The sequence below is a fragment of the Mus caroli genome, unplaced genomic scaffold, assembly GCF_978045245.1.
Source record: "Mus caroli unplaced genomic scaffold, Mus_caroli_1 scaffold_3, whole genome shotgun sequence".
NCBI lineage: Eukaryota > Metazoa > Chordata > Mammalia > Rodentia > Muridae > Mus > Mus caroli.
This window is the reverse complement of record NW_028227258.1, coordinates 137,894,539-137,918,926: the sequence shown is the minus strand read 5'-3', so window position 1 is coordinate 137,918,926 and position 24,388 is coordinate 137,894,539. Positions and strand designations below refer to the sequence as shown.

Below are 24,388 nucleotides of genomic sequence, written 5' to 3'. Positions count from 1 at the left end.
AATTGATATATGTAACAACTATGTTTATCCTTATTTTTAGACTGAAGATTCCTTCAGCAGTTCATAAGTAGTAAAATATTTAGTATATAAATAGATAATCATTTCCATAAAAATATTTGACAATAAAAATTACAGACATTGAGCATAACTATGGGTCAAACATATATCTGACAGAGATTAACATTAGAAGCATTTACTTTGAGACCAGATTTGATTTGTTTTCAAAAAGTACATCATTAAAACCTATGATACTTTCTTTTAAAACTATAGGCAACATTATATTATTATATATTCAAACATTAAATTCTTATTTCATTAAACTAAAAAAATCATAATATCATGGTAAGTAATATAAAAATATTGCCTATTGTGGGTGTATGTGTATGTGCATATATATATATATATATATATATATATATATATATATATATGTGTGTGTGTGTGTGTGTGTGTGTGTGTGTGTCTGTGAATATATATTGTATATATGTATGTATATATGTGTGTGTCTGTATGTGTGTATATGTCTGTATGTATACATATATTTAGAAATATATACATGTTATATATATTTTATATTATATATTATATTTAGTAGGATATTGACCTTCACAGAGGAGAAGTTTGTTTGTTTCATATGAATTATGGACTATTATAACTATTTAACCATACTTACCTGGTGATGTCAAGCCTCTTAGGTATCCAACAACATTAGACACTGTTTTAAACTGTGTGACTGTCTGTACCTGCAAACTGACAGTTCTCTTTTCTGTAAAAGAAGAAATTAAAAAAAAACTTACTTTTCTATATTCTAGTGTGTGTTCCCCTCTAAATATTAGAATTTGTTTTTTTAGTACCATCAGCAAAATAATTCCATGAAATTCAATTTTTCTCACATAGCTAAAGTTATACTTTTTGTTGACAAGCATTAACAATGTTTTAGACAGACACTGTTTTAGGTATGTTAATTCATGATGACTTTGAGACTACTGCTTGTTTCCTGCATTTGAAAGCCATGGAGAGACATCTCTATACCTCATATTTGTTATAGCACAGGCTCCAAATCAAGAACATGCAGGTAATTGTTGCTGTTGTTGAGAAAGTTACACTTTGCAAAAAGAGACAGAGGATAAAGGGAAGATACAAATGGTTCTGTAAAAGTTAATACTTTCCTATCTTCATAAAAGGACAACACACATTTTCTCTGTGGGACTCGCTGTTATATTAAGAGTTGAAAAGAGTATATAAAATATTTTACAAGTTAACATCTCTAATTTACATTTTCAAATATATACCCTATTTTCAGAGATTGTATAATAAATCCGTACTAATTTCTCTACTTTTTTAAAAAATATTTTATGTATTGCATGCATGTGTTTTTAGGTACCACATGTGTGCACTGCCCATGAAGGACAACCAAAGGCATTGAATTCCTAGGGACTTGAGTTGATAATTTAGGGTTGGGTTACTTTGCTTGGTTTAGCTTAGAAAGCACTTCCTTGTAGCTGGCTCAGCAGGCAAAGGTAATTACTGCTTGGACTGGTGATCTGAATTCTATACCTGGAACCCACATAGTAGAAGGAGAGACCTGATTTCAGGACATTGTCCTATGTCCTTTGTGCATATTCCATGGTTCTTATGTGCTCCTTCCAATAAATAAAGAAGTGTAATAAAAAAATTATGAAGGTGGAAACAGCTTCATGATTTAATTACATGTAATTCACATGCTCTTAAATATGTGAAACTACAATTGAATTTTTCAGATCAGATCCAGGTGTTAGACAGTTGAAACTCAACTGTTATTTTATAATTTACTGAATAGTTTGTCTTACTGAAACTGCAGTCATGTAGATTTCTAATATTTATGGGTATATTTTAAATTTTCTCTATGTCTTGTTTTAACCTTGGCCCTAGTATCTGAATTAACATAGCTTTTGCATCATCACATTGTCTCCATAAAATTATTTTGAACTGCTATTTTCATATGAAATTTAATACTAATTTTTTAAGTTTCATGTAAACATTGTTGGGAGACATTTCCTTAGTGTAGAAAGGCAACCACAGACCTATATAAGAAAACGATACTCACTCTAGTCTTCACCATAAAATACTTTTTAGTTGCTATCATGTCCCTTTATGTCTGTCAATAGAATTTTATATTTTCTCCTCAAGAGTTTTGTAAAACTACAATTGAGTTTATTTTTATGGTTTTGTACATATTTCGCCAATTTCTAAAAATTATTTTATTTATTTACACCCCAACTGTTACCCCTCCGTTTCTCTTCCCATTCTCCCTGTCTCTTGCCTCTGAATGCATGCTCTCCCTCACCAAGTTTCCTCCTCCTTCCCCAGGCTAAAGTCTCTCAAGGATTAGGCACATCCTCACCCACTGAGGCCAGGCAGTCCTTTGCTTATATGGGTAGAGGGGCTTGGACTAGCACATGTGTGCTGTCTGGTTCACCACCCAAATTTTAACAATTTACATTACAAATAAGAATGCTCTTTAATTTCTTACCGTTCATTTATAAGAACATTTCTACCTATCCTTCAATGTGACACAGGGTCCACAGAGATCTTAATTTGGGTAATTTTCAAGGGAGACAATTGGTTTTGCTTTGGTCTCTTTTATGTGCATATGTATCTGTGCACATGTTCTTGTGCACATAAGCATGCACATCTGTGTGTATACATGTGGAAACTAGAGTTTGACAACAGGTTGGCATATGGTATCATTCTCTATTGTTCCTTTATTGATTTTCATGTTTATGTGTCTGATGACTATGCTTTTTTTTCATGTGTGTGTGTGGGGGGGGGCACATGGGCTTGCACACTCACACACACACATACTATGTGTACCTGAAATTGGAGATCTGATGTTGATAGCAGGAATTTTTCCTTGATCACTGTCTACCTTAATCATTGAGACAAGGTCTTTCAGATGAGCCCATAGCTACATGATAGAATTTGTTTCACCAGTTTGCTCTGTAGATTCCAAGTGCAGAAAAAACCTAATAAGCCAATATGCCCAATCAGCTTTTTACTTGGGTTCTGGGAATACAGTCTCCATTCTTTACAGTCATGTGGCAACTTTTTGACCACTGACCTGTTTCTAGCCCATTTTTCATTGCTGAGCAGTCTTTCCAGCCTCTCTTTACTGTCAGACAAGGTCTCTCACTTCTCTCTCTTAACCTGAAGTTCATCTCCTGGCTAGAAAGACTGACAAGGAAAACCCAGGTATCCTCCTGTCTCTGCCTCCAAAGGAAGAGATCACAAATATTACCCACTGAGCAATCTCCTTACCCTATTATTTTGTCCTGGAGCCCATGCAGACAGACAGAAATGGGGCAAAACCAGCATTCTTTGATATTTGTCTTTTATTATTAACTTAAGTAGAATGTTTTTTAACATTTTATCTTTTAAAACATTCTTGATATATGTTTTCTGGGAATGCCTTTTATCAAATTAAGAAATTCACTCCTATTCTTACTTAGCTAAGAGGTTTTCCCATAAGAAGATGTTGAAGTCATCTATTGTTGAGTCATCTATGGAGATAGCCAGAAATGTTTCACTTTAAAACACTGACAGATGTATGTACTTCTAGAATGAGCAGTTTTGTCAAGACATGTCCTTTAGTTGGTGTTATTTTCACACACAAAATATACATATACAAATGCAAACCTGTTTTGGTAACATCACAACTCCATTTTCTACATTACTTTTGTTATGTGCATTATACAAACTTCCAAATATTTCAGGGTATTTTATTCCTCTTAAAATACTATGAGATTATAAAATGTGGGTAATATCTCTTCTACTGAAAAAGGTAAGATTCACAAAAGTATGGCCTTGTTGGGGTGTGTCACGGTAGTCATTGGCTTAAGACCCTTATCCTAGCTGCCTGGAAGTCAGTGTTCCACTAGCAGCCATCAGGTGAAGATGTTGTACTCTCAGTTCTGCCTGTAACATGCCTGCCTGGATGCTGCCATGTTCTTGCCTTGACAATAATGGACTGAACCTCTGAACCTGTAAGCCAGTTCCAATTAAATGCTGTCCTTGTAAGAGTTGCCTTGGTCATGGTGTCTATTTACAACAGAAAAATCCTAACTAAGGCAGAAGTTGGTAACAGGGACTTAGGTATTTCTGTGATAGGCCTGACCATGCTTTTGTTTGAAGGAATGTAGATTTTGGGACTTTGGAAAGCAGTGGAATGCTTTAAGTTGGGCTTAATAGGCTATCCTAGTAGGACTATTTAAGACTTTGTTGCTGAATATAATTTGAAGTGTGCAGACCAGGCCCAAGAGGTTTCAGTGGAGAAGAACTTCAGTATGTGGTCTAGAGGCTGTTTTTGTGGTATTTTGGTGAAGAACATGGCTGCCTTTTGCCCTTGTCTGAGGAGTCTGCCTGAGACTAAGGTGAAGAGACTCAGATTAATCACGTTGACAAAGGAAGTCTCAGAAACACCCATCATAAACTTTGTTCTCTGGTTAAGTCTTGTGAAGAGCATTTTAAACAAGCATTGCAAACTTAGAAAGGAAAAGTATCAAATATATGGTTCAAGCATTAAAAGGGCACCAGGAAGTGAAATGGAACTGAATCCTATGTTCTAGGAGGTAACAGATGAAGTGATTTTGGGGCAAGATCCTACCAAGCAAAGTTTATTAGATCTAGGCATAGTGGTACACAGCTTGTACTGGCTAGTTTTGTGTCAACTTGACACAGCTGGAGTTCTCACAGAGAAAGGAGCTTCAGTTGAGGAAATGCCTCCATGAGATCCAGCTGCAAGGCATTTTCTCAATTAGTGATCAAGGGGGAAAGGCCCCTTGTGGGTGGGACCATCTCTGGGCAGGTAGTCTTGGGTTCTATAAGAAAGCAAGCCGAGCAAGCCAGTGGAAGCAAACCAGTAAAGAACATCCCTCCATGGCTTCTGCATCAGCTCCTGTTCCCTGACCTCTCTGAGTTCCAGTCCTGACTTCTTTTGGTGATGAACAGCAATGTGGAAGAGTAAGCTGAATAAACCTTTTCCTCCCCAAGTGCTCCTTGGTCATGATGTTTGTTCAGGAATAGAAACCCTGACTAAGACACACCTTTAATCCTAGGAAACAAAGTGAAGCAGATCTCTAAATTCAAGGCCAGCCTGGGAAAAAGCAGGTTCTAGGTAAAGAAAAGATTAAATCCAGGCTTGGTGGTACACACCGTTTATCCCAGCATTACATGAGACAGAGCCATGCAGTCCTCTGAGTTCAAGGTCAATCTACAGAGCAAGCTCCAGGAAACAAAGCTTAGGTAATGAGGGAGTTGGAAAACAGAAAGTTGGTGATAGAATAAGGGGGGCATGTTCCAGCCCCAGAAACAGTAGAACACAGCATCTTCAGTCATGTGGCTCCGGCTTTAGAGTAAAAAATAGAAGAGACTACTGGGACAATTGATGCTGGTTAGTTGGAGTAAAGAATTAGTCATGAAAGAAGACACCAGTATCATAGAAGTAAAATCTTCTGGGATGTGTTTTCTGAGAGCACAAAGGAACTGTGTTCCAGAGATAGCCAAGGTTGTACCTAGTGCTACAGCTGGACTTGGTAATGAGTAAGGGTCAACCAGGTCATACTGGCTTTGAAGCATGAAGGGGTCATGAAGAGCCACTGAGGCTTGGTACTGTGAGAGGCCATGGAAGGCCAATGGTGAAGTGACAGACTCCATTGTAGTTGATGGCCAAGGACTGAAAGGATAATGGAAAGGAGTTGAGGCCTGACACCATGAAGAGAGCCTATGAGAGGCTATTGGTGAAGCCTAGTTGCAGCAGAAGTTCCCAGTGTATTGAGATAACAGTACCATGGAATGACCACCAAGAACAGCAATGGCATTGGAGTGGGTCAACCTGAGCTTAGAGTGCTACAGAGGACAGAGGTGGAGAAGTGAAGCCAGCCCTTAGAAGGAGCCAAGAAGATTATGTGTGGATCTCAGACACTGGAACAAGAAGCTGTAATATTGAACTTGCCTGGGAGACCCAAGATAGTCAAGATGCCAGAGACATGGGCTATCTGCTGAGGAAAGTTGATAACGAGGAGTGGAAATAGCACAGGAGAAAGAAGTTTGTTGCAATCAACAGACACAAAAAAAGGAGTTGGAAATCTCAAAACTGCTTTGACATTAGACATGGAGATGTGTTTGTAATTTGCCCAGCTGGCTTCCTGTCTTGTTTTAGGAATTAAAATTAAGTGATTAGATGAATCTCAGAAGAGAAATCGAACTTTAGACTTTTAACACAGTTGAGACTGCTATAGACTGTGGGGGACTTTTGAAGTTGGACTAAATGTATTTTGCATTATGTTATGTTTACGTATGGTCTCCATAGACTCTTATGTTTGAACTCGCCTATGGGGGACAGGGAGTGGAATGCAATGGTTTGTATATGCTTGGCCCAGGAAGTGGCACTATTAGGAGGTGTGGCCTTGTTGGAGTAGGTATACCATTGTGTCCATGAGCTTAAGACCTTCATCCTAACTGCCTGAAAGTCATTCTTCCACTAGCAGCCTTCAGATGAAGATGTTGAACTCTCAGCTCTGTCTGTATCATGTCTGCTTGGATGCTGCCATGCTCTTGCCTTGACAATAACTGACTGAACCCCTGAACCTACAATCCAGCCCTAGTTAAATGTTGTCCTTATAAAAGTTGCCTTGGTCATAGTGTCTATTCACAATAGTAAAACCTTAACTAATTCGTCTCAAATTTTATCTAAATATATTATTTATATTAACATAATTTCTTCATGTAAATGATTTGCTCACTGATTTTTAATCTTAATATGATCATAAATTTAAGTGTATATACTTTCTATGTAGTTGTAAAATGTTAATGTTTATATAGAGAGACAATATTTTGCAGATACTTTTTTAACATTTCTATTAAAACATCTGCCCAATACATTATATATATATATATATATATATACATATATATATATATATATATAAAGCTAGTATTGTTTTAACATCATTTTCTTACATAATTATGCATATCAAATAAACTCTATAGGCGACTGATACACTAGTATGAAATAAGATTTGTTTGTGACCTATAGATTAATTTAGGTAATAGATGATAAAACATTTTAGAAATATTCAGTAAAAACAATGTGTATACTATTTAATAATTTTAGGCTTCTGTATACATTTCCAGTGTTCAAATTTGAAATTTATGTAATGTTGATTATTCTAACAGTATTTCTTGTGTTCTCTACTAATAATTGCAAAATTAATACTCTTTTCTTTAATGATAATGAATTTATCATATTACTCTAGCAATGTTGTAGGATTTTTATTTATTAAATCTTTTGTCTCTGTCAGTTTCTGTGAGTGTGTTTGTGTGTGCTCATGTGCACACACTCACATGAGTGTACACACACGTGTGAGTATATGTTCTGGTGAGCATGGCCATGTGTGTGTATGTAGGTGGAGAGGAAAGGATAACCTCACCTCAGGAGGTTTTTCTCAGGAGCTATCCTAATTATTTTTTGAGGTAGAATCTCTCAATGACTAGGAGTTCTTGAAGGAAGTTAGGCTTTGTGGCCAGTATGCCTTAGGGATGTACATTTCTTTGTCTCTCTAGCACTGGCATCATTAGCAGGCACTGCCACACCAGACTTTGTTAAGAGTTATATGGGGATATAACTTGGATTTTTTTTTTTTTTTTTTGCCTTTGAAGCAAATTCTTTACCAGCCTAGCTGTCTCTCTATAGGACTGTAAAAGACAGTCTGGTTCCTGGTTGAGCTAAGGTTGGAAACCCCGGAGATCCTGAGGGGACAGTAGGTTTTTTGCCATGCTTCTGGACATCAGGCTCCTGACACAAGGCCGCAGTTCTTCATAATTTGTGGCCATTAGTCACAGTAAGGGCAACACCTCAAGCCACTCCACAGGTAGAGGACATGACCTGTTGTCATGTAGCCTCAAGACAGATCTCCATTTTAAGGAGGCACCTAAAGGCCTAGAGGCATAGCCAATAAACTTTCCTTCCCAGACATTCCTCCCTGCAAAAGGTATTTAACCTCAGGCCCACCCTGAGAAAGTAGGTTACACTTTTACGCATTGCCACTCTCTGCCATGGTAGTAAATGCCTTAAAACCATGGACTGTCTCTTTTCATTGGGATTCACAGTGGGGACCAATGGAACAGGCCTCTGTCTAAAAAGCAGGCCTGTAATCTCGCACAGAAGGACTCTCAGTGCCCTCATCCATGGCCTGCACCAAGCCAAGACTCCCACCAAACAAACCAATACTCTCTCCTCCCCACAGGACCAATGGAGGTCTTCTCCCTTTGTCCCTTCGGCCCCACTAGACCCAGCCTATGGGCCCTCACTCCATTCAGAGCTCTTCCTTGGCTTCAAGTGGGACCTGTATTCTCAAGAGCCTGAGAGCCAGAAAGCCCCAGCCTCCCTACAGAGACCCCCCTGAGCCAGCTGCAGCAGTCAAAACTCTCCAACCATACCTTCAAGAGCAGTCCAAGGGACACCCCATAACCCAACATCTCTCCACTCTCCAAAATGCTGTATATACATATGATGGATTAATTTTGTGTGCATTGTTTTCTAAAGCCTTCTCTTTACTGCCCAACAAAATACTATTGTAACCAACCAATCTTGCCTTTCTTTGTGTTCCTCTGGTGAATTTTCCCATAGCTATTGTTTCTGCTAGGAAGAGTAGCTTTGCCTAAGCAGCTTCTCATGTAGTCTTTTGATGGAATCAGCAGTAGATGCACCATCACATCATCAGTTCAGCCAATTAGCACAGAGTCAGGGCAGGGGCTAAGAGATACTGCTTCACTTACACTGCAATCTCTCAGGTAACAGAACAACTTCTGCAAAGAACAGGTCCAAATAATGAAATCGTCACATAACTACATTTCACCTTTTTCTATTTATTTATAGTCTCATATATTTATGCCCTAATACATATTAGTGTATTATTCCATACCCATATTTGAGTAGATAGAAAGATATAGATATAGAAACACAATCTATTTTCTTTCACTTAAATAGGACCAAGATCATACTTTAAATTTTAGTAACAAATCTCTCTAAAAATTTGGCTAACCTGACATTCTAAGGGCCAATTTACCACTGCTGCCATTACTACAGTAAACAACCCACTGAGAAGGCAAAGTGCCTCTTCAAAGAAGCAGCAATAGACATCCTGTATTTTGGACAAGGAATAATTTAGCTCTCTGCAGCACATTCTACAGTTCAAATTAGAGAAAGCAACAAAAAATATGCCTAAAGGGAAAATGAGTTAGAAAATAATGATAAATATGCGGCCGTTCAAATGGGAAAAGATTATTGAGAAACATTAACACAGTGCAAGTGATACAGATAGGATCCATAGGACACATGTAATGGCTGCACTCAGATCACATACACAGACACTGTGAGGACAGAGTCATTACCAAGTTGGACAGAAACAAGGTTAGTCAGGCCTCCCTATGCCTGCTGGGCTGAAGCTCTATTGCAAAGAGATTTCAACACCTTTCCTTTTCAGGTATTTATTTTCTTCTCTAAATCTCCAGAGATGGTCCTTGTAAAATCCAAGGATTTTTTTTTCTTCCTAGAACAGCATCTAATAAGAAAGAATCCCTTGATACAGAAACTGCCCACAGAACTGGCAGAAAATGGAGGTGGTTTAGAAAAGTTTTGTAACACCTGGAGAAATTTCCACTTAGCCCATTGACTCAGGAAGGTGTAGACTGGATCCTGACCCTAAGCTGTGTTCTCCCATAATTCATGTTACATAGATGGCCACAAGAGCTCACATATGAGATGAACATGCACCCCTAAACGAAATGGCACAATAAACTGCTATTGGACCCCATAAAGTAGCTACATTTTAACACATATGATTCCATAAATGCTGTAACTGAAACCTGGTAAACACCCGAACATGTTAACAATGAAGAACAAGGCTACAATCATTAAATAATTGTTATATCAAGTAAAATAATTCTAAGAAAAATACCAAAAGAAAGACTGTTTATGAAAAAAGAATAGATACAAAGTCTTGAAGCTAACATGGAGAAATACTTCTAAAAAATCAACAGAGGTGATAGAAACAGAAACCAAGCAAGTACAACTAAAAGATATAATAAATAAAAATGAGAGCTGTATAAATGATATCAAAAGCAGTTTATGAAGGGGGGACAAATAGTGAGAAGAATTGAAAAATTATAGAAAAAAAAACCATATATTTTAGAGTAAAGTTTAAAAGACAGGAGAAAAAGACTGTGAAAGTTGCCAAAATTAATACCAAGTAACTGGTGAAAACACACACAGGGTGGAAAGCAGGCAGGGAGAGACAGACAGAGACTGAATCAGCAGCAGGAGGGCTCACTGAAGGTTGGGAGGCAGGGAGGGAGAGACAGACTGGAGCAGTAACAGGAGGCAGAGATAGAAAGAGAATGGGAAATAAAACAAGTCAGGGAACTGATGAGGTTAGGAAAAGACTTTGAGAACACGGGTGAATGTAAGAGCTGACAACATGTGCTGGTCACAACTGGAATCTGAGGATGTGGTAGCTACTTTATGGCAGTAACAGGCAAAACATTAGTGGAGGATGAAGAGTTCCTAGAAGTGAGTGTCTGGCCTGTCAGACTATAAAGAGGTGAGAAGGATGTCCTTTGGAGACAGGGGAGCAACATCAACTGATTACATACAGACAGTGTGGTCTCATTACTTAGCACATGTAATATCAGGAGAAGCAAATATCTGTCATGAGAAGGCCCTACATGAGATGGAAAAGAATAGGTGATCAGTGGAGATAGATCTATGTATTACTGGTAGCTGTATGGATGGTTAGTTAGAGGATATGCACCAAGTTATCAGCAATATCAATGTATTGACATATTTTATATATTTGGGCTAAAATATCATATGAAAATAACCATTTTATAAGCCTTATTCTTTGAGTGGTATTGGAAAGAACTTTCCCAAGACCACAACATAGGGAGCATACAAATATTACTTTCTAGACAGGAATCTCTCTTAAAGAATCATTTTTTTAATTTCTTTGAGAAATATCTGTCAGCAAGGATGAAATTGAAAAGTACAAGATAATCTTAAAAATCCTATTATACCAGACACTAAAAAATGCTTCTAGAAGACACAGAATAAAGGCTGATGTTGCAATGCTGGGCAAGGTTTGATAATTGTATTTAAAATATAAAGTATTTACTTGTGAATTTTGAAACAGTAAACACACAGAGTCAGGAGGAAACTAATGGGAGATGATGAGGAATAATTTGAAGGGAGTGATGTGGAGGGTAAAATTCATTAGAACAAATTATATACATGAATAAAATTATCATACATTAAAAAGTTGGAGAAAATTAAAAAAATATTTCCTGACTTGTGTATATTAAATATAATTCAAGTTTGTAAAATTCCATTAAAAGATGTGATTGAAAAGAAAATCAAGGAAACTAGTTGTGTTGTTGCATGACTTGTGATACCAGGACTTACAAATAGAAGTGGAGAATAAAGATTTCAAGGCCAGCCTGGTCTACACAGTGAGCTCAAGAAAAGCTTGTGATATCTATCTATCTATCTATCTATCTATCTATCTATCTATCTATCTATCTATAGTATATAAAGTGTATATAATATGTAAATGATATGCATATTATATATAATATGTATATAATATATATATATAAACAAACAGATTCAGGCACTAATGAATAGACTTAACAAGTTGTTTTTATGCATGTTTTCATTTATATGTACGTGTAACAATGTTGCTTAAAGAGGAGAAGGCTTTGAATTGAGGGGGAAGTATAAGAGAAAGGATGGGAATGAAGAAATGATAACACTACCTTTTAATTCAAGTGAAAGAAAGGCACTGGTAATAGAGCTGAGTGGTAGGTACAACACTGGCACAGCACATGGGAGACAAGTCGATATGCAGGAGAGCAAAATTATTTAAGTAAAATAAAATGGCAGTGGGAAAGGAATAGCTGATATTTTAACAACTTTCAGAATTTTCAAAGAACTAACAATCAAAGCCAACATGCAGGCTTCAGTTAAATTCTGATTTGATGAACCAATATTTCTTTTTAGATAACAAAGACATTTAAACTTGAAGCACTAGAAAAATTTACAAAATGTCAATCTGGTTAAACATGATTGGGGTCACAATTATCAGATTTTCATTCCATTTTTTTTTAACTTCTATGGAAGCATTCATTGAAATCCATAAAATTTTCTTTGGAAAACTTTGGTAATAGGAGCAGCATCGTGGTAATGTGTCAGAGCAAAGGCAAAAACAAAAAGAAAATCTGCCTAAAGTTGTATAATCAGTTCAGGGTTTTGTTTAAACTGTTGTCTCTGAACTTGACTATGGTAGCAAACTTCCACAATAAAATAGTTAAGCTAAACCCAGAAAAGGTAGTATTTTATTATAACTTATTGAATTAGTTAGGAAAATATATCCTAATTAAACAATAATTCAACATTAATGTTTATAAATAAAGAAAATTCCAATCAAATTAGAAAAAAATTCCTTCACCATAGTGAAATTGATACATGTAACACAGCAATGTCATCAGTAATTAGGTCAGTGCTCCTACAATAATGAAGAATGATGGGTAGAAGTAGTATAAATATAAGCAGGATGGATAGATAAGTTCAGTCATGGTTTGAAAAAGAAAAGTGGAAATGGATGCCTTTAGTAAAAACAACAACTTAAGCAAGGTAGTAGTAGGTCCAGTTTTAGAGCAAAATGACACTATTTATCATATAGAAGATGCAATTGGAAAGATACAGCATTGCTATTGTCGGTTTCCATAGTCTGAAAGTATTCATTGGAAAGTTGTAGACAGGGTAACCTGAAGAACTGGTCTGCCCTCTTTAAAATGAAATGAGAGAAGTCAGATTCAGGGAGATGGAAGCAGGGGCTGCGCTGAGCATCCTATGAGCCTTATTTGAGATCCCTGCAACTGGGACATTATTGAAATGATAGACTCCAATTGAACGGGGCCAGTGGAGTTTGTAGCGGAAAGATGTTATTGGTTATAATGGTTGTGTTACTACTTATGATTGTATTATCGGTTATAATAGTTATGCTATTTGTTCTGATGTAGGAACAAGTTTGCTTTTCAGTTGCTAATAAACATGTACTTTTTTGTTATACTTTCAAGCTTCCATTTATACTAATTTTATTTCAAAATGAAAAAAACAACTCTTGAAATTTGGCTTGAGAAAGTTTTTGAAAAGACTTAACTGCAATGTATTATTTAAATACTCGGCGCACATATGTGTGGATGTCCAGCTCCTTCCATTACCTTTCCAACTCACTTTACTGAATGGTTTCCATCTTTCATGTTGCAAAATGACACTTTTAAAATATTACATCTGAAGTTCAAAAGATTCCAACGTGACAAAAATTTGATTCACTCAGAAATGTTTCTATTCAAATAGTGTGAGTTCCGTCCAGAGTTGAGAGACATGAAAGAGAGTGGTCCTCTCTAATCATTAATTCCACCTGTTTCAGAAAAATATCTGCTACAGATGTATATTCTAAAGACAACAGTGTCTTTCATTTTGCCCATTGTATAGGTCAACTGGTTCTTAGTCTTTGTCTTACAACACTAGCAAGGCTGTGTTTACAACCAACAATAGCAAATATTTTGGAAATACCCCAAAGTTTTCTACAGAAATATGAAGAATCACACTTGCTGCCAGCTTCAACTTTCAATTATAGTAATTAAGCTTCCCTTGCTTTCCTAAACACAGTTCTTTCTATATTTTCTGATTGTAATAGAAATCTTGTCCATTTGCTATCCTTAAGAATTTCGGAGATGAGTTAAAAGTAGAATTTCTACTAAGATTGGGGATTTGCTCTCTCTCTCTCTCTCTCTCTCTCTCTCTCTCTCTCTCTCTCTCTCTCTGTGTGCTCAGCTTTTCTACAATTCATGGGGATTAAAGGTTGCTATAGACTCATGCTTTCAATAATTTGTGTTTGGTAATCTTTTAAAAACATCAATTATTTACAAAAAAATGCATAATATTAGCTTATGTACTGTGGCAGATCAGTCAATCATTTTTTCAAGGAAGGATTGTAGCTGGTCTTATTTTCAGTAAGCGCGCACACACATATTGACAACAATATTCATACATGTGAATAAGTTTGCATTTGAAAAAATGTACATTTTCCTTTTAGTTAGTAATGTATATGTAAAGACATTTTGATAACTATAGCTATCAGGAAGGGAAGCAAAACCTTTTTAAAAGATAAATAAACCTTAAAAATTTTAATTTTCCTATACTTACATTAACCTGATTTATTTATTTTGCAGTTTAATTGTTGGTTTATAATCCACTTTTTTTATAAGACATAATGTTTCTTCAAACCAACAGTATTGGGATAAAATTACATGTAATTAAGGATTTTAAATATAATGAAATATTTGAAACATTCTGATATATATATATATATATATATATATATATGTGTGTGTGTGTGTGTGTGTGTGTGTGTGTATAGCCATCATCCCAACTAGTGTATAGAACATTTATACATTCCAGGCTTCTGTGCCACTTTATAAGCAGGCCCCTGTCCCAATACCAGGAAATTACTGGTGTGGGTTTTCTCACCATGACTATATGCATGATATCATGAGTGCATGCATGTGAAATGTTCAAACTAAGCAGATCCACCCATTAGTTTTGTTGTATAAAATATATAGGAAAAGAGTTAAGATGTGTGTTTTCTTGTTTTCTGGATTCTTTCTTTTTGCAAAACCTTTTTTTGTAAGAGTGAAATTTGAGAAAATGTGTTGATTTCCCACATCATTCTACCAAGCCTCTACAACTCACAAATCACTGGGTCCATCAGAAACCTAATCTTCTGGAAACCCGCCTGATCTGCACAGTTCCCACTTGTCTATCAAAATCTATTATTCACACGGTTTCATACCAGTGTCCCAGGAGAATGGCTTTTGTGAAACCCCATCATTCTGGATCCCAGAATGTTGGATTCAGGTAGACTATAGCCAGTGGAAAGCCTCTGCAATGATCAATAGGTTTCGGATATGAAAAATTGGAGGATTAACATTACATTACTCTCCTTGGATGACGTCTCACTAGCAAAGTGTACAGTGCTTAACCAAAAGACACAGCTTTTCTCATGGAAGTTCAGAGTGTTGATAATCCCTGTAACTGTCTTCATAATTAATAGCTGTTTGGATTTAGAGATAGCAGTAATTACTAGGCCAGGTAAAAGGTAGCAGCAATGACATAACTTTTCTGTTTGGCTTTGTACTATGACTTCTAAATGGCTTACTGGCTAAATGGCCATGTAGCATTCATTTTTAGTATATTATTTACTTTTATAATATCACCTCATAGAGTAAGTCAATTGATCTTTGTATAAATGCCAACTCATTTATTTTTGTTGCTAATTCACAGAGAAGCAATGTTTTTCTTTACTAGTAATGTGGTAGCCTGTGATAGTGGGTTACATTTCCCAGTAAAAATAATTCACAATGTCAAATAACATTTGATAAGAGTATTGTGAGAAATAGCAAACCTATTATTGAGTTAGAATGTGAAGACAAATAAATTTTAGAATGGATCTGTTTAGAAGCTAAGGGAATTTAATGAATCTGAGACACTGTCCTCACAGCCCTATGAGGTGCAAGGGTAGTAAGAGCCTATGGGTCCTGCAAAGAGGTCATCAGTGAAGACTGAAGTTCCAGTGTTATCCAGAGGCCTCCTCTTCACTTTAATTTGCTGTTTGTCGACTGATTGTGAAACTTCCTTCTTGTTGGCAAGCTGCAAGTTGGTTATACAGAAGGACAGTTACTGAAATTAAAGAAAGATCTAACTTTCCCCCAATAAATGACTCATTTCACTGAAAGAAAACAATGGCTCTCCCTCTATGAAGCAGGTTATATAATGGGCTGCCTTACTTAACTGTAATAAGGGGAAAAAAAGATAAGTTTTCATGAAGCAGAAAGGGATAAAAAGGATTCCTAGGGAGAAATTACTCCAGCAATCCCATAGGAACACATAATATTTATAACTTCTTATATATTCAAGGAAAAATATGATAGGAAATATAAACATAAAAATAAAAATATGTATCCTAGATAGAAATTCAAAATTAATTTTAGAAACCTAAGAACATAGAAATTATATTAAATGTATTAGAACAAATGCTCCAAAGCACTGCATTTAAAATGTGAATTATTTATTGAAGTTTGGTCTTTTACTATGGTGAATTCTGGTTGCTCCCTGAGACCTCATGCAGACCCAGATGATGCTATTTAACTTTGTCCCCCAAGTTATCCCTGTTTGGTGAATAAAGATGTTGACAGCCAATAACTAGACAAAGTAGACATAGGTGAGGTTTAAGACTCCTGGGCTTGGGTTCAGAGGAGAACTACAAGGTTGGAGAAAAGAAGATGGATAGAAGAGAGGCTGCCATAGGGTAAGAATCTTGATATAATAGCCATGAGGGTTGGCTAATTGGAGTTAAGAGCAGTTCAGATGACATGTGGAAAATTATATAATGGGACTGTTGGCTGGGAAATAGACATAATAATATAGAGGATAGATATCTACCCAGCTCTAATGCTGATTGAGGCTTATTGAATATATAAAGGTTGTGTGGTTTTTATCAGGGAACTAAATGGTCAAAGGTGGGGTAGAAACTCCCGATTGGGTTTAAATATTTTCAACAACAATTTATGGTTATTGAGACATATTCAAACAAGCATTAAGAATTACAAAACTTAAAAGCAAAAAGCAAAAATTAGTATAGCATAAAGTTAACCGAATACCAAAAATAATCAAAACAACGAGTAATTGCAAGCTAAACAATTTTCAAGTTAAACACATTTGAAGGCATGTGTTGCTAGGCAGAAAGAATATCAATTTATTCTGTGAGATGGATCTGCTAAATTGTAACAAATGTTTGTGATTTTAAACACCTAAGAAATGAGCTCAAAGCATATTAGGTAAAAAAAATTGACCCTCCAATGTAATAAACAAATTATACTCACAATTTGTAAGTAACTTTTCAGTTTACCAAGATATAGATTATTTGAACAGCCCAAAAGATAAATTTAGACCAAACTTAGTACATAGAATATTACCTATAAACTATATTGTCTACAAACTTTTCTACTACCTATAGGACACAGATCAGAAAACAGACTACAAGAGAAACCTCAGAGAATTGAAATATAGAAAGAAAGAAAGAAAGAAAGAAAGAAAGAAAGAAAGAAAGAAAGAAAGAAAGAAAGAAAGAAAGAAAGAAACAATAAGCAATGTTTTCTAATGAAGATTAGTTTATTCATCCTGGTCAATGAGATTTCATGTTTTAGTGTCTGGTAGCAAGGACATTGTACAGCCTGATAGATGGAAGAAGAGAGATGGCTTAATCTGAAAGCAGCCGCAAACACTTGTCAAGGAAGTATGTGTGTGTTGGCACAGAGACTTAAGGATAAGAAGCCATGGGCCTTAACAGCTTAGACATACAACATACAAGACATATTTGAACATCTGTAAAAAGAACAATAACCAAAAAATGTTGTAGTATAGCAGAATATAAAAACAGAGAGGCAGCAAGGAATTTCCAGTAGGCTGTAAATTTCTAAATTACAACATCTGTCCATTGTGGAAAACATCATCAAAGTTGATAGCATATGTTGTGTTAGATTTTATCATATGTATAAACTCCAAAGTTTAGTTGGATGTTCTGTAATTTGTCAAGAGCAGAGAGAAACCTTAAAAACAATAAGATAAAATATAAGAAAACTACAAAACTGACAAAAAAAATCACACTAAAATATTGGATAGTATAGGTGAAAATGATTCTGCTTCAAAGTGTGCATCTTAACTTGTCTTTAAGGGTTTAATAAACAAAAATATGCTGAATCTTTCCTAATAGCTAAGGGATAAAATAGAAAACTGGAAACCTGGGAAGTTCAAGGCAAATGACAGTACCGTCACCCTGGGTAAACCCTACCTTCACTCCCCAGGAAACAGGTCTGACTCTACTGTCTGTGGACTTTGGACAATAGGTCTCACACCTGTGTTCTCTATTTCAGATCCTTCATGAACAGTCCTTCAAAGGCAATTCTGAAGCTCTTTTTCCTTTTATCGAGGACTTCAGACTGGCAACTCATGAATGCTGATCTTTAGTTCCACAGCTACACTTCGCTTCCAGCCCAGACTCCCAGGTTCACTGAGCAGTTGGCTGGTAGAGAATTTAAAAAATGTATATATATATATTTCACTACTGAGGAGTATCAGTAATTACTAATAGGTAGCATTCATTTTGAGCCAGACATGTCTCTACTAATGTGATATAACATATTGATTTTAACTGATATATGCTATATAGAGTTGTATACACAGGTAAAATGATATCCATTTTTTCCTGGATATTTTCTTTCATATTGGTGACTAGAATAATAAAGCAAAAGTCTGGGTAAGAGCTTCCCATGGTCTGTATATTTAGGGCTTGGTCTCTAGAATGTGATGGCTTTGGTAGACAATAGTACTTGCAGGAGGAAGTGAGCTTTGTGGTAGTAAGCTTGACTGCCATAGATATATCCTGGGAGAAGAAAAAAGGACTCCCTACCCTACATACTCTCTCATTGTTTATAAGAAGGATTTAAAAGAAACCTCTCCTGATAGATTCCAGTGATTACTCTTTAGAGATGTAAAGTTGAACAGCAAAATGACCATAAACTAAAATCCTTTCTCTGTTAGCCAAAATCAAGTGATTTTTTTAATTTCAAATATTTCTATTACAGTATTTAAAAAATGACCAGTACAAAAAAACCCTATTGCAAAATACATTTGCAATATTTCTTCTGTTAAAAAAAATAGTCTACTGACATTCTTTTAGCATTTACGATTTAAAAGCTTAGCAACTTACGTTATAAACATATGAAGTCATGACAGTCTATCAACTCTATAATACTTCAGTGTCTAAGAACATATATTGTATCACAGGATGGATAGGTGATAGACTACAAGTTTTAATGATATATTCATAGTCTCCTAAAATTACTCTCATGGAGCAACCTTGAGGCAATGTGAATACTATTGACAGTCCCATTAGTATCATATGTAGCTAAAAATAGGTTTATGAATCCAAATGAGTAAACATTTCTTTTTAAGAACTATGCTGAATAGTTAAAATGAACTGTTTGTTGACAACTTTTTGTATAATAACAAAATATAACAAAATAACAAAAAATCTGTAAGGTTAGTATGTTAACTACATAGTGAGCTATCTGCTAAAGAAATGTAAATGGTTTTATTCAAGCAGCTACAAACAAACTAAAAAACAGCTATTTATAACACAATTGAAAGTTATAAAAACAAGTGATATAAGCAGTTAAATGTTGTGAAATTCTTCTAATGAAATTAATTTTCCCCAGAGAAGTTGATAAATTATGAGTAAGAAAATCAGAGCTATGTCACCATTTTTCTCTATATTTGAGTTGGTATGTTTATATTTTACATAGTTTACTTATACATAACTTGTTTTTACTCATAAATTTGATAACTTAACAAATATCCTCCCTCAAAATATTAAATTTATCTAATCTACCAAAATTCCTCTTTTAAACATGATGTGTGTATGTTTTCCATGTCAGTTACAACAATCTATATTTTTTTCTTTAATATTTTCACTGTATTCACAAGTCTTAAACATGAGCTCAAATTAATATTTAAAAATAATACAGTTATGTTCTGGGAGAACCCCAAGGAAAATGACTAAGAACATACTATATTAGTAGATAGGCTCTCCAAAGAGAGACCAAGAAAGGAATCCAAGCATATTCGATGGTTTATTCAATACAAATGATCTGTCTCTATTGAGGCAAAGGCAGTTTCTTTGACTCTTGGTTACTTTTTTTTAAAAGATATTTTATTATGTATTTTCCTCAATTACATTTCCAATGCTATCCCAAAAGTCCCCCATACCCTCCCCCCTTTCCCCCATTTCCCTACCCACCCATTCCCATTTTTTTTTTTTTTTTTGGCCCTGGCTTTCCCCTGTACTGGGGCATATAAAGTTTGTGTGTCCAATGGGCCTCTCTTTCCAGTGATGGCCGACTAGGCCATCTTTTGATACATATGCAGCTAGAGTCAAGAGCTCCGGGGTACTGGTTAGTTCATAATGTTGTACCATCTATAGGGTTGCAGGTCCCTTTAGCTCCTTGGGTACTTTCTCCAGCTCCTCCATTGGGAGCCCTGTGATCCATCCAATAGCTGACTGTGAGCATCCACTTCTGTGTTTGCTAGGCCCCGGCATAGTCTCACAAGAGACAGCTATATCTGGGTCCTTTCAGCAAAATCTTGCTAGTGTATGCAATGGTGTCAGCATTTGGAAGCTGATTATGGGATGGATTCCTGGGTATGGCAGTCTCTATATGGTCCATCCTTTCGTTACGGCTGGCTCCAATCTTTGTTTCTGTAACTCCTTCCATGGATGTTTTGTTCCCAATTCTAAGAAGGGGTACAGTGACCCCACTTTGGTCTTCATTCTTCTTGAGTTTCATGTGCTTAGCAGATTGTATTATATATCTTGGGTATCCTAAGTTTTGGGCTAATATCCACTTATCAGTGAGTACATATTATGTGAGTTCCTTTGTGATTGTGTTACCTCACTCAGGATGATGCCCTCCAGGTCCATCCATTTGCCTAGGAATTTCATAAATTCATTCTTTTTAATAGCTGAGTAGTACTCCATTGTGTAAATGTACCACATTTTCTGTATCCAACTTTTAAAGGAATCTTCATAGAATGGTCTACTCTCTTCTGTTCTTATTGACACTGTATGATTAGTTCTGGAATTCCATTCCTTTACTCAACTTCTATCGTCTGTACCACTTAGCTTTTGGTTGTAAGTAACTGAAAATCAAATACATTTTTTTTCATGGCCACCTCAATGAATTTAGCATCATAAATAACTGTTTCTCTTAGTGGATGAGATTCCCTCCAACTATCTCTGCCTCTTACCCTTAACTTCTATCTTTCTCCATCTCTATCTTTCTCCCTTACAGAGATAACTCTACTGACCGTTGCTCCATTAGCCAACACTATATAGTCTCATGGTCTTAGTGATGAAGCCGAGTCCAGAGTACCTGTGTTTTTATTGTTGTTGTTGTTTGTTCGTTTTTGGTTTTGTTTAGTTTTGTTTGTTTGTTTTCCATTTTCTACTAGTGTTAAAAAGTGTCATTGTGACAGGTGAGAGTGTGCACCACAGAGGCAGACAGCTTCTGGGACAGGCGGGAGCCACAGAACCGCTGAGGCAGCACCCTTTTGGGGCCGCAGACATTGGGCACCCTCCCAGCTGGAGGACAGTGATCTGCCCTGCACGGGAGCCCTCTGCCTCAGGGGCAGAGAGCACCATCTTGGTTCCCGGACTCCGCCAAACTTAGGAACTTAGTCTGCACAGGTGAGAGTGTGCACCACAGAAGCTGACAGCATCTGTGACCTGCCAAAGCAACACAGCATCTGGGAATGGTCCTGTTTTTGGCCTTCTTCTTCAGCCAGGAGGAGGTCCAAACACCAGATATCTGTGCACCTTCCCTGTAAGAGGAGAGCTTGCCAGCAGAGAGTGCTCTAACCACTGAAACTCAGAGGAGAGAGCCTGTCTCCCAGGTCTGCTGATAGACAGTAATCAGAATCACCAGAAGAACAATCTCTAAACAGAGACAACTATAACAACTAACTCCAGAGATTACCAGATGGCGAAAGGTAAACGTAAGAATCTTACTAACAGAAAACAAGATCACTCACCATCATCAGAACTCAGCACTCCCACTTTGCCCAGTCCAGGGCACCCCAACACACCCGAAAAGCTAGACCTGGATTTAAAAGCATATCTCATGATGATGGTAGAGGACATCAAGAAGGACTTAAATAACTCACTTAAAGAAATACAGGAGAACACTGCTAAACAAGTAGAAGACATTAAAGAGGAAGCACAAAAATCCCTTCAAGAATTGCAAGAAAACATAACCAAACAGGAAGAAGACATTAAAGAGGAAACACAAATATCCGTTAAAGAACTGCAGGAAAACACAACCAAACAGGTGATGGAATTGAATAAAACCATCCAAGACCTAAAAAGAGAAGTAGACACAATAAAGAAAACCCAAAGTGAGGCAACGCTGGAGAAAGAAACCCTAGGAAAGAAATCTGGAAGCATAGATGCAAGCATCAGCAACAGAATACAAGAAATGGAAGAGAGAATCTCAGGTGCAGAAGATTCCATAGAAAACATCGGCACAACAATCAAAGAAAAAGGAAAATGCAAAAAGACCCTAACTCAAAACATCCAGGAAATCCAGGACACAATGAGAAGACCAAACCTACAGATAATAGGAGTGGATGAGAATGAAGATTTTCAACTCAAAGGACCAGCAAACATCTTCAACAAAATTATAGAAGAAAACTTCCCAAATCTAAAGAAAGAGATGCCCATGAACATACAAGAAGCCTAAAGAACTCCAAATAGACTGGACCAGAAAAGAAATACCTCCCGACACATAATAATCAGAACAACAAATGCACTAAATAAAGATAGAATACTAAAAGCAGTAAGAGAAAAAGGCCAAGTAACATATAAAGGCAAGCCTATCAGAATTACACCAGATTTTTCACCAGAGACTATGAAAGCCAGAAGATCCTGGACAGATGTTATAAAGACACTAAAAGAACACAAATTCCAGCCCAGGCTACTATACCCAGCCAAACTCTCAATTAACATAGATGGAGAAACCAAAGTATTCCACGACAAAACCAAATTCACACATTATCTGTCCACGAATCCAGCCCTTGAAAGGATAATAACAGAAAAAAACCAATACAAGGACGGGAACCAAGCCCTAGAAAAAACAAGAAGGTAATCCCTCGACAAACCTAAAGAAGACAGCCACAAGAACAGAATGCCAACTTTAACAACAAAAATAACAGGAAGCAACAATTACTTTTCCTTAATATCTCTTAATATCAATGGGCTCAACTCCCCAATAAAAAGATATAGACTAACAAACTGGCTAGGCAAACAAGACCCAACATTTTGCTGCTTACAGGAAACTCATCTCAGAGAAAAAGATAGACACTACCTCAGAATGAAAGGCTGGAAAACAATTTTCCAAGCAAATGGTATGAAGAAACAAGCTGGAGTAGACATTCTAATATCTGATAAGATTGACTTCCAACCCAAAGTCATCAAAAAGGACAGGGAGGGGCACTTCATACTCATCAAACGTAAAATCCTACAAGAGGAACTATCAATTCTGATTCTCTATGCTCCAAATACAAAGGCAGCCACATTCATTAAAGAAACTTTAGTAAAGCTCAAAGCACACATTGCACCTCACACAATAATAGTGGGAGACTTCAACACACCACTTTCACCAATGGACAGATCATGGAAACAGAAACTAAACAGGGACACATTGAAACTAACAGAAGTTATGAATCAAATGGATCTGGCAGATATCTACAGAACATTCTATCCTAAAACAAAAGGGTATACCTTCTTCTCAGCACCTCATGGTACCTTCTCCAAAATTGACCACATAAATGGTCACAAAACAGGCCTCAACAGATACAAAAATATTGAAATTGTCCCATGCATCCTATCAGATCACCATGGACTAAGGCTGATCTTCAATAACAAAATAAATAATAGAAAGCCAACATTCACGTGGAAACTGAACAACACTCTTCTCAATGATACCTTGGTCAAGGAAGGAATAAAGAAAGAAATTAAGGACTTTTTAGAGTTCAATGAAAATGAAGCCACAACATACCCAAACTTATGGGACACAATGAAAGCATTTCTAAGAGAAAAACTCATAGCTCGGAGTGCCTCCAAAAAGAAACTAGAGAGAGCACACATTAGCAGCTTGACAACACACCTAAAAGCACTAGAACAAAAGGAAGCAAATTCACCCAAGAGGAGTAGATGCAGCAAATAATCAAACTCAGGGGCTAAATCAACCAAGTGGAAACAAGAAGAATTATTCAAAGAATCAACCAATAAAGGAGCTGGTTCTTTGAGAAAATCAACAAGATAGATAAACCCTTAGCCAGACTCACTAGAGCACACAGGGAAAGCATCCTAATTAACAAAATCAGAAATGAAAAAGGAGACATAACAACAGATCTTGAAGACATCCAAAACACCATCAGATCCTTCTACAAAAAGCTATACTCAACAAAACTGGAGAAACCTGGATGAAATGGAGAAGTTTTTAGACAGATACCAGGTAACAAAGTTGAATCAAGATCAGGTTAATGATCTAAACAACCCTATATCCCCCAAAGAAATAGAAGCAGTCATTAATAGTTTTCCAACCAAAAAAAAGCCCA

The 24,388-nt window shown here is 36.4% G+C and overlaps 1 protein-coding gene across 4 annotated transcripts in view; it reads right to left on the bottom strand.

Annotated features, from left to right (window-relative positions):
* Naaladl2 (N-acetylated alpha-linked acidic dipeptidase like 2) overlaps positions 1–24,388 on the bottom strand; it is a 1,298,244-nt gene that overhangs the window by 382,583 nt on the left and 891,273 nt on the right. For all 4 annotated transcript variants that reach the window (XM_085836003.1, XM_085836001.1, XM_085836004.1 and 1 more), the window contains one exon: positions 674–766. In XM_085836003.1, coding sequence (XP_085692129.1) covers positions 674–766 — 93 coding nt within the window. The remainder of the gene's footprint in view (positions 1–673; positions 767–24,388) is intronic.